The 14918-nt window shown below is 40.2% G+C and overlaps 1 protein-coding gene across 1 annotated transcript in view; it reads left to right on the forward strand.

The window, feature by feature from the left end:
- Positions 1–633: 633 nt before the first annotated feature.
- LOC306855295 (kinetochore protein Nuf2-like) overlaps positions 634–14918 on the forward strand; it is a 47308-nt gene continuing 33023 nt past the window's right edge. The window contains exons 1-5 of the mRNA XM_079393873.1: positions 634–699; positions 6396–6599; positions 7400–7512; positions 7852–7945; positions 8561–8594. Coding sequence (XP_079249999.1) covers positions 649–699; positions 6396–6599; positions 7400–7512; positions 7852–7945; positions 8561–8594 — 496 coding nt within the window. The 5' untranslated portion in view covers positions 634–648. The remainder of the gene's footprint in view (positions 700–6395; positions 6600–7399; positions 7513–7851; positions 7946–8560; positions 8595–14918) is intronic.

Genomic DNA, 14918 nt, shown 5'->3' on the forward strand with positions numbered 1-14918 from the left:
TAGTTTCACAACGAGACTTAATATTCATCTTTGAGGACGTTGAAAAGCGTCTGACCGGCGGAAAAATGTGTTAAATGAATGAATTAATTATGAAGAGTGACGATTTGTAGATGGTGCTTTTCCTTTAATATATACCTTACGCAATCTATTTTTCAGTTACTTTTTAAAAGTGGTGGGGACAATATCGAGCCTGGTAAAAAGTGGTGGGGACATGTCCCACCCGTCCCACCCGTAAATTACGCCTATGATCCTCCTCCACCCTTGCTCTGCAATACAGTCAGATCATATCAACTGCTACATATTGATCCATTTATTAATGCACTGCTTTTTGCTTGGATTTAAAGGCTCTTCTGTGTTTAGGACTTCATATGGCACCTGTAGTCTATATAAAGTTATAAGTCAGTAGTAGAGGTGCTGGTAGTTTGTGTAAATTAGCAAATAAATACAGAATGCACATTTAAAGCAAAAGCAAGACTATACTTATTTATTTTCTGTTGAGATGGCCTTCTTTATTCTGGAAGCAGTAGTCTTCCTCTTCCTCGTGTTTCCGGTGTGCGGTGACGTCACATTCCCTCAGATGTGTGCTTCCGGATCTCTGACGTCACATCGCGCCGCTGATGGAGATCTGGGACGCGGGCGAGAGCGGAGATGTTCAGAGACGCGCTGCTGAGGACGACGCGACGCGGGCTGTGTGGTCAGGTAACGCTACACAGATGTTTACTCCACCGCTGGATCCTCTGTCTGCTCGGAAGCACTCGTTCATATATTTACTGTGTTTGTGTTATAATGAATGACAGATTACTAAAATACTAATCATATTCATGATCTAAATGGTAGTAATAATAGCCTAATCGTTAATAGGTTATGTCATGATATTTGATCAAGCTGTTTTGTGACTCTCATGTGAATGAATGGCTGCTATAATCAGAATATAATCAGAATAATTAGTCAAACAACATGAAATGAGTTTTCTTGTGAATATGATGTTGTGTTCTTCTCTAGAGAGCCAGCAGCAACATTTAACTGCAAACAATGCTTTTCTTGCGTAGATCTGGCCTGTTTCCAGCCAAAATATAGAACAATTCTTAAATCAGGAAGGATTTTCTAGACAACTAAAAACTGAGTGAGTTTTTGCTTGAAACGAGCAAAAATAATCTTGTTTTCTGTTTGAAATACAATAATTGTTCTTACCCCACTGGCAGATCATTTTCAGTCAATATTTGTATCTATATTTGCAGTGCATGATAGTTTAGGGTTATGTTATGTTTATGTTTATTTCATTCATGGATATTTTTTTCCCACAAAACTTACTTCATCATCCTCATACATATAATTTATAAAACCATGATGAAAAGGAGGCAGGATGAAGAATATCTTATATTTCCTGCCCCCTAGGGTAACGTTTAACATTGCTTGAAGTATACAGTACAGATGTTGGTATTGCGGAGTGAAGTCAGGCTTTCAGTCTGAAGCAGTCTGTGTCTCAGCGGTTAGTTTATATCTGAGCACACACACAGTGAAACTGGAGATGAGGAAACACGTCTGGAACCGCATCAGCTAATACATATCTCGCAGGTTCTGTGGTCTTGCTTTTAGAGATCTAGTCTTCTGTCAAACACAAGAGCTGAGAGAACATCACAGGAGCTCTCTGCAGCTGTTTTATTTACATTTAGTCATTTGGCAGATGCTTTTATCCAAAGCGACTTACAATTGGGGAATAACAGTCTTTGTAATGTGCTCTTTGAAGGTCAGCTGGTCATCAAAGATTACACCAAGATTTCTGACCGAAGTTGATGGGGTAATCATTGATGAGGCTAACTGAATCGTGAAGTCATGCCATAGAGTCGGAGTGGCAGGGAAGACCAGAAGCTCTGTCTTTGCCAGGTTGAGCTGTAGGTGATGTTCTTTCATCCATGCCGAGATGTCCTCCAGGCAGCCTGAGATCCGTGCAGCTACCGTTGGGTCATCTGGGTGAAAAGAGAGATAGAGCTGTGTGTCATCGGCGTAGCAGTGATAGGAGAAGCCATGTGCATGTATGATGGGACCCAGCGATGTAGTGTATGTGGAGAAGAGGAGGGGTCCAAGAACCGATCCCTGAGGAATTCCAGTGACCAGTTGATGTGGTTTGGATACCTCCCCTCCCCAGGTCACCCTGAAGGATCTACCGGTGAGATAGGATTCAAACCAGCGAAGTGGAATTCCAGTGATGCCCAGTGATGAGAGTGTAGACAGGAGAATCTGATGATTGACAGTGTCAAAAGCAGCAGAGAGATCCAGCAGAATGAGGACTGATGATTTGGAATCAGCCTTTGCAGTTCGCAGGGCTTCAGTGACTGAGAGTAGCGCAGTCTCTGTTGAATGGCCACTCCTGAAACCTGACTGTTTAGCATCCAGTTTGTTGTACTGTGAAAGAAACCGTGAGAGCTGGTTGAAGACAGCTCGTTCGAGTGTTTTCCCTATGAATGGAAGGAGAGAGACAGGTCTGTAGTTATCTAAAAGAGAAGCATTTCATGTAGGTTTTTTGATCAGTGGGGTTACCCGAGCCTGCTTGAATGCTGTGGGGAAGATGCCTGTGAGGAGAGATGTGTTGATAATGTGTGTGAGTGCCGGTAAGAGTGTGGGAGAGATTGTTTGGAGAAGGTGTGAGAGGACATGTTGTAGGATGGCTGAAGAGGAGAAGTTTGGATACTTCTGCCTCGGTGAGGGGACAGAAGGAGAAGATGGGAGCTGGAGCGGTGGATGTGGTTGATCGGAGGTCCTGTGGAGTTGAGAACTGGTTGCTGATTGTTCTAGTTTTGTCTGTGAAAAAAGAGGCAAAGTCATCAGCGGTTATCAAAGTGGTGGGAGGTGGAGGAGGGGGACAGAGGAGAGAATTAAATGTTCTGAAGAGATTACGCATGTCTGGAGCGCTGGTGATCTTGTTGTGGAAATGTGAGGATTTGGCAGTGTGGACTTCAGTAGAGAAAGATGAAAGCAAAGACTGATACCTACTCAGGTCCGACGGATCGTTTGATTTGCGCCATTTTCTCTCTGCCACTCTGAGTTTGGTCCGATTCTCACGAAGAACAACGGATAACCAGGGGTTAGAAGGGGCAGCCCGTGCTGGCCTGTAGGAGAGAGGACAGATCTCGTCTAGACAAGAGGTTAAGGTAGAGCATAAAGTGTCAGTGGCTGTATTTACATCCAGAGAAGAGAAATGGGTAGGCGAGGGAAGAGAGGAGGATACTACGGAGGAAAGAAGGGAGGGGGAAAGGGAGCGTAGGTTGCGTCTGAAAGTAACCGGTAAGGGAGATGGTGGCACCTGGGTAGCAAAATGTAACGTAAATGTAATGAAGAAATGGTCAGAGATATGTAGTGGTTGTACCAGAATGTTATCTGTAGTACAATTGCGTGTGTAAATTAAGTCAAGTTGGTTACCTGATTTGTGCGTGCTAGTAGTGGTGAGGCGTTTGAGATCAAATGAAGCTAGGAGTGACTGGAAGTCTGTAGCATAAGGCCTGTCTAGGTGAATGTTGAAATCGCCGAAGACTAAGAGTGGAGTGCCATCCTCCATGAAAGACGACAGCAGTCCGTCCAGCTCGTCTAGGAAGGTTGGTGGTATTTGGCCCGGCGGACGATAGATTACCACAATCTGGAGTCTTATAGGAGCTGTTACATTAACGGCATGAGATTCAAATGAGTTGAGATTGCCTAGGGGAGAGTGGGTAGAGTATTTCCAATTGTTAGAAATGAGCAAGCCAGTGCCCCCACCCCGGCCAACTTGCCTAGGGGTGTGAGAGAAAGAGAAATTGTGAGAGAGAGCAGCTGGGGTTGCCGTGTCTTCTGGACGAATCCAGGTCTCAGTCAAGCCCAGGATGCTGAGTGTGGAATGCAAGGAAAAAGCAGAAATGAAGTCGGCTTTGTTGACAGCTGACTGGCAATTCCAAAGACCTACAGAGAAAGAGAGAGGTGCAGTGGAAGATGTAGAGATAGTGCGCAGGTTAGCAGGGTTACGTAGCCTTCTGCGTGTGTTTTTAGAGCGAGGTTGAGAGAGAACCGGAATGGTTTGGAAACACATGATAGAGGTGGAAGGATAGAGGATAGGAAAGTGTGAGGGAAGATAAAAACGATACTTAAGTGTGTGCTCGGTGTCGTTGCTCTTCACACGAGGAGGCTGAGCACGACGGCTGAACACTTCCTCGTCAGCGGAATTTTTGGCATTGTGGCATTTCGGTGGGGTTGAGTGTTTGTCCTGTAATTATTCCGCATATTTGAGCAGATTGACCTGAAGAGGCCGAAATCCTCGACAGAAAACATCTTACCACAAAACCAGGGACTGATGTCCAGCAGGGGTCAAGTGTGACGCAGCATGGTCTTCTCTGTGTGTAATCGTGTCCATCTAATCTGCCTCGGGAAGGAAAAACCTTGGAAAGAGGTTATGCAGTGTGTGGTTGACTTGGTACTTTATACAATTGTATTATATCTTTATCTTTATGCATAATTCTATGCTGTAAGTACATGTTGGTAATTAATTATATGTAAAAATATTATGTTATAATATTGATTTTTACTTATTTGTGTAATAACACTGTATCAAGGACATCTTAAATTAAACTGACCAGACATTGTTAACTTACCTTCACAGATGTACCCAAACCTGTCGTGAAATCTTTCATTCTCAAAGAAATCCCTGATCGTGTGCATTCCTGATGAAATCAGTGGAGTTTTTAAGTGTGACCTTGTGACACCTGTCAAGATTAGCACCCCAAAGTCAAAGAAGTATTCATTAAAAAATAAAAAATTATAATTTACCTGGTTTAGGGTCATGAAGATTTTTGGCATTGTGACATTTCGGTGGGGTTGAGTGTTTGTCCTGTAATTATTACAGTAATATATAAATATATATATATATGGGCCATTCTACAGAATTGGTCCAAAGTCAGAGTTGGAAACATCTTTTCTAAAAAATTAGTATGTATGCAAATGATATAATATCCAATAATTGTGCAGTTAATTGTCATATTGTATTTTATTTGTCCTCTCCCCACATTTGTCTCCACCGAAACACAGTAGGAATAATTTAATTAGAAGGGTTATATTGACCTATTGAGATTCTACATCTAGATTGTAAATATATTTTTTTGCTATTACAATTGTTCAGAGGTAAATCACACTTTTTAACAAGATTTCAACTGCAATTTATGAGATTTGTTGTATTTTGAATCCAAGTTTTCTTTGTTAAAGGCAAAGAGTTAATCATACTGGTTTCAAAGTGAAGGATCCATTAAACCAAAAACCATCATATCATCTCAGTTGATAATTCAGTATACTTCTTTCAGACAAAACATCCCATGTTTCGGTAATGACACAAATGCTTTGGTAGCGACCACATCACATTACTTTAACTCACATACTAAAACAATACTAACCCTAGTAAAAAAGTTATATATTTAAAATACATGTATTTCATACGAAGTATAGTTCAAATCTAGTAACAGATTTACTGACAGATAACTTACTGATATAGAAATGATAATTCAACTTTATTTGGAGTACTGCTTGAGCACAATGCACCTTTCTTATTAATCTTGAAATGTGTTTTAATGTCACTACTGATGAGGATTGTATGATCTCTGTAATATTGTTTATTAAATGTGAGTTGTTTAAAGTGTACCTGAAGTATACTTGCAATATTTCCACTTTAGCACAATCAAATATACTAAGTATATCTTTAGTTGGACTTCAGCACTACTTCCACACAATTAAAGTGCATTAAGCACAAAATGAGTTGTTCCAGTTCAGCATACTTTAAGTATACCAGTTGCAGGGCATTTTAAGTACATAAATATGAAAATGTATTTGTAGTATACTTAGCATCAAATAAATGTATTTCAAATACATTTAAGTATATTTATTTTTCACTAGGGAAAACATACTAAAATACAAATATTTTTCATCACTTTGAATTCAAAATGTAATTATTATGGGTTTATTGTGTTTACGCTTCTTCCATGCAGGTTTATTATTATTAACAGAAACTAAAAACATAGCTAAAACTGAAATAAAATAATCAAAACTACGTAAACATATTTGAAAAACCTTTAAAATTCAAATAAAAAATAAAAACTGTAATATTAACTGTTTCTGTGTTTTCCACACATTTCATAAAAACAATCACCGAGCTCAGAGATACGAGTTTCCCCGGTGCACTTGAGGGCAGCATGATGTATTTTATATAAATATGTATATATGATGTGTTGTATGTTTAAACTGGGCTGTAGCGTTGCACCAAAGCGGCCTCGGTGTTCAGCTGGTGTTGAGCAGAGCGTCTGTGTTCAGGTGTCTGTAGTATACTCTGAGTAACTACAGTCCTGTGTGCTTGATCTCTTGTGCTTCATGCTGTATGTGTTGATCAGGCCGAGCCGAGCTTTGGGCTGCTGTTTGACATCGATGGCGTTCTGGTGCGAGGAAGGACTCCCATCCCAGCAGCCAAGAGAGCTTTCCAGAAGCTGCTGGACGCTCAGGGACAGTTCCTGGTCCCGGTGGTCTTTGTCACAAACGCTGGCAACTGCTTACGACAGAAGAAGGCAGATCAGCTGTCTCACATACTGGCTGTTCCTGTGAGTCCTGACTTCTCTTCACTGAAAGCACATTAAAGCGGTCAAATCATGACAGAGCAACCTTGAGTGTGTTTGCCCCGGTCCAAAAGATGACGTAGCTGTCCACACTCCAGGGTTCAGAAACCTGGTCTGAATATCACTCGTCCACACCAGCAGAAGTTTGTCGAAGCTTGTGTTGTTTCTGGCTGTGTGTAGCAGCTGTCACACAACCTAAAAAACCAGCAGCTAAAATATCCTTTCCATCTCAGTTGAACATGTTTCAGCGCTGATTGTTTTATCAGTCTGTAACAGTGTGATGCAGCTTTCTAGAGAGAATGCTATTGAAGGATTGAAAGAAACATAACCGTAATATTGTGAAATATGGTTTCCTATATTTGAATATACTGTGATGCAAAGCTGCATTTCAGCGTTTTGTTGTAAACTGTTGTGCTGCTTCATATTTCTTTGGAACCTGTCAAACTATTTTCAGGATTCTTTGATAAATAAAAAGTTAAAAAGAACAGCATTTATTCAAATAGAAATCTTTTAGAAAATAGAAATCTGTCACTTTTTGATCTATTTCACACCATCCTTGCTGAATAGAAATATAATAAAAATAAAATACTGACCCCAGATTTCTGAACAGTAGTGTACCTTGTTAGAAAAGATTTCTATTTTAAGAAACTTGTTATTCATCAGTGAAAAATGAAAATGCAGTTATATTATGAGCATAAGAAACTTCTTTAAAAAACATGAAAAATGAATGGAAACTCTGGGTAATGTTATTTTAAAAGTGATAATAATCTCTGCTTGATTTGTAGATATCGCCAGACCAAGTCATGATGTCTCACAGCCCTCTGCGAATGTTCAAGAAGCATCATGACAAGCACGTGCTGGTGTCTGGACAAGGCCCCGTGCTCGACATCGCCAAAAAGTATCCTTCATGTCTTCAGGTTCTTCTCTGTAGATCAGACGGCCTGTAGTTTGTAAAAAGGATCACAGTGAGATTACTTTGAACAGAGCCACATGATCGAGGACGGTTCATGGCAGCTCGTACATACTAAAACTGGGATGCTTTTTACAGAAATCATCAAAGATTGTCTCTCTCTGGCTTCCTCTGATCATGAGATGTGACCGCATTATAATGTGACAGTATTTACAGGCTTACCACGAGGAATAGGATTGTCGTAATCCCCCAAATCTCTTGTGTTTGTTTGTGATTTTAATCAATGCTAATCCATGAGTCAGATGGATTCTTGACTCTCTGAATCAGTGTGGGCTTCACAAACGTGGTCAGCATCGACATGCTGCGTGAGTCCTTCCCTCTGCTGGACATGGTGGATCACAACAGACGGCCCAAGCTGCCGGTAAACACAACAAACATCTGCTTTCTTTTCATTATTATTTACTACTGAATTCTGTTAAAGTTTGATTTAACTACTTGGTGCAAGTAACAGTACAAAACAGATGCACACTACAGGTTAAAGACCAGGGTACATTCCTAAAGAAATTAATACTTTTATTCATCAGGGATGTGCAAAATTGATCAAAAGCGACATTTTCCATGTTAGAAAAGATTTCTATTTCAGATTAATGCTGTTCTTTTGAATTGTAAATGCACTGATAATATTTCACAATATGTTTTTACTGTATTTTTGATCAATTAAATGCAGCCTTAGTGAGCAAAAGATTCTTAAAATGTTAAAAAATCATACCAACCCCCAATTTGTGATCGGCGGTCTATCATCGCAAACACTGGATTGCATTAAACTAACCCTTTTTGTAAACTGGAAAAAGATAGCAGATTACATCCTGTTTTTCATGCATGTGAATACAAGTTTTAATAATTTAAAATGGTTTGTATATAGTCTGGTAGTTCTTCTAAATCCTCAAACCTGTGGTTCTGTGAGGAATCAGTTGCTGGACAGATGTCATATAATAGCAGATATGAGAGAAACCAGATACTTTCCCTGTTGTTTCAGTCTGCTCCTGTGGTGAAGCTCCCCAGAGTTGAAGGTAAGGTATTTCTGAAGATATTTGTGGGATTTGCTGCTTCACATGGCTGTACTGTAACCATATATTCATCTTCACCATCACATCTAATCATGCAATATTGCTGTGTTTTTTGATGAATTATCAATCCGTGCACATTGCACTGTATTTTACAGTATGTGTACTTACATGTGCTTGCAGGGTACCTACCTAAGAAAGTTTGGTTAAACTACATGGGTTAGGTTAGGCTTAGTTAGGGGTAAGTTCAAGGTTAGTACCTAGTTATTGTCATTACTATAGTATGTACATGAGGAACAGGACTGTCAAATAAAGTGCTACCAAAATTGACACATTTTTTAAACAAGCGCATTAATATCTCTGGCAGTGACACTAACATGAGATCACAGCAATGATTGAATCAGTCCAGTCAAAGACCATGTTTTCTTCATTCAAGAAGCTCTTTCTCTCAAGATGTACATGACAATAGTGAAGAAGAGATGATTGCATTTCCTAAACAATGCTTCATCTTTAAGTCATTCTTCACTCTGTGCAGATGGGAATTTATGAGTGCAGGAATGTTCATCAACAATATTTTCTGTGAATATTTTTCTTGAAACTGGTCTGAATGATTCACTAAACTTACATGCTTTTAATTCTCTTCTGTTCTCCTGTGCCTCCAGCTGTAGTTCTGTTTGGGGAGCCCATTCGATGGGAAACGAACTTACAGCTCATCACTGATGTTCTTCTCACCAACGGCAATCTGAGCAATGCCTACGAATCCACGCACTCCGCTCATCTGCCGCTCTTGGCCTGCAACATGGATCTCATGTGGATGGCAGAGGCACATTCACCAAGGTGAAGGACTATTAGACGAGACCAGGGCTAGTTGTCACTCTTCACATCAGTGAATATTTCTAAGCACAGGGTTAAGTGAGGTTCCTCTATAAATACAAACGTCTCTGCAACAAAAAAAACCTGTCTAACACAGATCCTCTCAGATTGAAGTTTTGTGACAGTATTGTGCTTGCTTGCTACATCATATCCATAAAGGACACACAATCTTTTGTACGTTCTTAAAAAATAAGTGTTCTTTATTGGCATTGATGGTTGCACGAAGAACCTTTAACATCCATGGAACCTTTTACATTACATTTAGTCATTGAGCAGATGCTTTTATCCAAAGCGACTTACAAATGAGGACAACAGAAGCAATCAAAACCAACAAAAGAGCAATGATACACACATGCTATAACAAGTCTCAGTTAGCTTAATGCAGAACATGTAGCAAGGTTTTTTAAAATTATATAACATAGAAAAAGAAAACAGATAGAATAGAAAAAGAATAGAGCAAGCTAGGGTTAGAGGCTTTTTTTGCTTTTGTTAATTGTATTATAAATAAAGAGAAAACAAATAGAATACAAAAAAGATTAGAGAAGTTAGTTTTTTTTTTTTAAGAAAACAAGCAGTTTGTAAATGAATAGAGAATTAGAATAGAGAGTGCTAGAGTTAGAGGGTCAAATAAAGATGGAAGAGATGTGTTTTCAGCCGATTCTTGAAGATGGATAAGGACTCAGCTGCTGGGATTGAGTCATGTAGGAGGGAACAGTTCATGTAAAAGTCTGTGAAAGTGATTTTGTGTCTCTTTGGGATGAACAATAAAGCGACGTTCACTTGCAGAACACAAGCTTCCAGAGGCACACCAGTCTGAAGAACTGAATTTAGGTAAAGGGGTCAGAGCCAGAGGTGGTTCTGTAGGCAAACAGTGCAGACATACATAAAATTAAGGTAATAAAACACTAATATTAGAGAGAAAAGACAATAAATTATAAATAACAATAGTATTAAAAAATACACAGGAAAAGGAAAATGTCCATAGACAGAACTGTGAATGTGCATGTGTCCTATGTACGGATGAGGGTTTGATGAGTTATTTACAGATGTACAGTACCGGGGTGTGTTATGTGTTGTTCAGGTGGGATACGGCCTGGGGGAAAAAACTGTTCTGGCTGTTCTGGTGCTCAGTGATCTGTAGCGCCGGCCAGAGGGCAACAGTACAAAGAGAGAGTGAGCTGGGTGTGAGGGGTCCAGAGTGACTTTCTTAGCCCTTTTCCTCACTCTGGAGATATAAAGGTCTTGGAGATGGGTAGAGGGGCACGATAATCCTCTCAGCAGTCCTAACTGCAGGGGGTGAAGGTGAATGTGTGCAGTGCAGATCAGAGCGGGTGCTGGGTGTCAGTCTGGCCTTTTCAAATCTGCAGTAAAACACATTCAGATCGTCAGCCAGTTGTTGATTCTCCACAGACGGTGGGGGTGGTGTCTTGTACATGGTGATGTTCTTCAGATCAGTCCATACTTACGCCGGGTCGTTTGCTGAAAGCTCTTTTCTCAACTTCTCAGCGTAGTCCTTTTTAACCACTCTAATCTCCTTTGTTAGTCTGTTCCTGGCCTGGTTATACAAGATTTTATCCCCACTTCTGTAAGCATCCTCTTTGGCCTGACGAAGCTGTTTGAGTTTCCCTGTAAACCATGGTTTATCGTTATTGAATGATAAGAATGTCCTGCACATATCCTCACAGAAACTAATTCATAAAGTCATGGCATTAAATGTTGCATACATTGCAAAAAATTAATATCTTCCTCAGTATTTTTGTTTTCCAATTCAAATATCTAAACATCAAAACATTACATCAATAAACAATTACTGCAAAGGTAAACTGAACAAAATAAAATGATCCCATGCTGAAATCAAGAACAAACATCTGTCAATGGGTTGGAAAACTTGTTTTCCCTTGGAATTAAGTTGATTTTCTAAGCCCATTGTCAGATATTTGTTCCTGTTTTAATCATGAACTCAGTTAATTTTGAGCAATTTAACTTCTGAATTAAATGTATCATGATTTACGAATCTTCAGACATTTGCACTAGAAAAGACAAATGCTGCAGAGTGATCAGATGGCATATTAAAAGTTATTTTCATATTCTAGTGGTTGGAACTCATTGTCTGCTCCCTAGACATTTACATTTAGAGAACATATTGACATCATTTGTGTTCCCTTCAGTTTATTATTTCAATTTTCTTTGCTTGATCTTAAAAAGTCATATTTCCCTTCATCAAACCAGTTAAAACCCTTGTTTTAGAATCTGAAATGTCTGATTCAGATTTGCTTGTTTTGGGATTAGTTGATAACCAGGGACTGTTTCACCAAACAAGCCGGGTCTATTTCAGCTAGTCTTTTAGTGGAAAAAAGGTTCTTTAGATTATTAAAATGTTCTTTACACTAAGAAAGTAATGGCTCTTTTTAAGAACCGTTCACTGAAAGATTCTTTGAGGAACCAAAAAGGGTTCTTCTATTGCATCACTGTGAAACCCCACTATTGGAGCTTTTATTATTAAAAGGGTATAAGAGATATTAAGTCCTTTATGAGTATGATGGACCACAAAACATCCGTACATATGTACTTCAGACAGTGTCAGTATGATGAAATGTTGTAGTACATTGAGCAAAGCCACCTCCAAAGATCTGAGACTGGCCAATTGATGAATAATAAATGTCCCATCCACAGGTTCGGTCACGGCACTTTTATGGTGTGTTTGGAGAGCATCTATAAGAAGATCACTGGAAAAGAGCTGAAGTACGAGGCGCTCATGGGGAAGCCCAGTGAACTGACCTACCATTTCGCTGAGTTCCTCATCAGAGAACAAGCTGCTGCAAGAGGCTGGAGGGCACCGATCAGATCCCTGTATGCTATCGGGTGAGACACGGTTCCTCGTGGATGTGAGAGCACTTCAGACAAACACTAAATTATCATATCCAGTTTCCACAGCATAATATATACAGTAGTACAGATGTAGATGAGTGTGTTTCTTCATCAGGTTTGTAGAAATGTGTCTCTGCATCAGTGTCTCAGCAATGGATGCTCTGCAGTGAATGGGTGCCGTCAGAATGAGAGTCCAAACAGCTGATAAAAACATCACAATAATCCACACCACTCCAGTCCATCAGTTAACATCTGGAGAAGACCAAAGCTGTGTTTATGAAAAACAAATCCGTCATTAAATAATTTTAACATCTACATTTATTCATTTAGCAGACATTTTATCCAAAGCGACTTACAGTTGAGGAATACAATAAGAGATTCATCATAAAGAGGTAAATAAACACAGGAAGTGCTTGCAATACAAAGTTTCAGGCATTGAGAGGTTAAGGAAAGAGAATGCAAAGTTTTTTTTTCTTAAGATGAAATCAAATGGTGACGAAAGAGATGAGTTTTCAGTTGCTGCTTGAAGATTGCCAGGGATCCAGCGTTCCGGATAGGGGTGGGAAGATTATTCCAGCAGCCAGGAATGGTGAACGAGAATGCTCTGGAGAGTGATTTTGAGCCTCTCTATGATGGTACCACAAGGCGTCGCTCACTAGCAGATCTCAGACTTCTGGAGGGGATGTAGATTCGTAATAGTGAGTGGAAGTAGGAGGGTGCTGAGCCTGTGGTAGATCTGTACGCAAGCATCAGTGTCTTGAACTGGATGCGAGCTGCCACTGGTAGCCAGTGCAAGGAGATGAAGAGAGGTGTAACTGTAACATGCGCTCTTTTGGGCTCGTTGAAGATCAGTCGTGCCGCTGAATCATTTATAGAGGTTTGATTGTGTTTTTCATTTCCAGCGATATCATCGACCTGATTGCACAGACACTATTTAAACTGAACTGAGCTGGATGATGACATCACTGAATTTAGTAATGAAATGCCTTTAACTGAAAATCTTTTTTTTAATCTTTTAATTTTACATTATTGGCACACTATTTTCCTTTTTTGATATTGTGCAGTTGCTTTGACACAATTTACATTGTTAAAAGCGCTATATAAATAAAGGTGACTTGACTTGATGGAAGTCCAGCCAGAAGAGCATTGCAGTAGTCCAGCTTAGAAATGACAAGGGCCTGGACAAGAAGTTGCGCAGCATGCTCCATTAGGAAGGGCCTGATCTTTCTGATGTTGTGCAATGCAAACCTGCAGGATCGAGCAGTCTTTGTAATGTGGTCTTTGAAGATCAGCTGGTCATCAAAGATTACACCAAAATTTCTGACCGAAGTTGATGGGGTAATCATTGATGAGCCGAACTGAATCGTGAAGTCATGCCGTAGAGTCGGAGTGGCAGGGAAGACCAGAAGTTCCGTCTTTGCCAGGTTGAGCTGTAGGTGATGTTCTTTCATCCATGCCGAGATGTCCGCCAGGCAGCCTGAGATCCGTGCAGCTACCGTTGGGTCATCTGGTTGAAAAGAGAGATAGAGCTGCGTGTCATCGGCGTAGCAGTGATAGGAGAAGCCATGTGCATGTATGATGGGACCCAGCGATGTAGTGTACGTGGAGAAGAGGAGGGGTCCAAGAACCGATCCCTGAGGAACTCCAGTGACCAGTTGATGTGGTTTGGATACCTCCCCTCCCCAGGCCACCCTGAAGGATCTACCGGTGAGATAGGATTCAAACCAGCGAAGTGGAATTCCAGTGATGCCCAGTGATGAGAGTGTAGACAGGAGAATCTGATGATTGACAGTGTCAAAAGCAGCAGAAAGATCCAGCAGAATGAGGACTGATGATTTGGAATCAGCCTTTGCAGTTCGCAGGGCTTCAGTGACTGAGAGTAGCGCAGTCTCTGTTGAATGGCCACTCCTGAAACCTGACTGGTTAGTTTTGTGAGAGAAATAATGTTAATTGGTTGAAAACAACTCATTTGAGAGTTTTCGCTATGAATGAAAGGAGAGAGACAGGTCTAGCTATCTGTAAGTGAAGTGTTTAATGTGGGTTTTTGGAGCAGTGGGGTTACCCGAGCCTGCTTGTACGGAGGGATGTGTTGATGATGTGTGTGAGTGCTGGTAAGATTGTAGGAGAGATTGCTTGGAGAAGGTGTGAGGGGATTGGGTTTAATTTTAAAAAAATTGCTTCTGGCCAAATATGTGTCCATAATCCATAATAACGCTTCCTCCAGTGAAAAGTGCATCTCCTGTTGTCTCTCACATCAAAATCCTGCCACATATTTGTTCAGAGCTGTTTTGTCTTGTAAACACTGCTTGATCTGTGCAGATTTCTCTCCTGATTCAGACCAGAACACTTTTTTACTGGAGGAAGCGTTATTATCAATTATGTACTTGTATTTTCGCCAGAAGCTAAAAATGTCTTAATGGTAAATTTATGACAAACACACAGCTTTTGTCTTCTCCAGATGTTAACTGATGAACTGGAGTGGTGTGGATTACTTGTCAAGTCAAGTCACCTTTATTTATAGAGCGCTTTTAACAATACAAATTGTGTCAAAGCAACTGCACAATATCAAAATAAGAAATTAGTGTGTCA

This window comes from Barbus barbus (genome assembly GCF_936440315.1).
Source record: "Barbus barbus genome assembly, chromosome: 35".
NCBI lineage: Eukaryota > Metazoa > Chordata > Actinopteri > Cypriniformes > Cyprinidae > Barbus > Barbus barbus.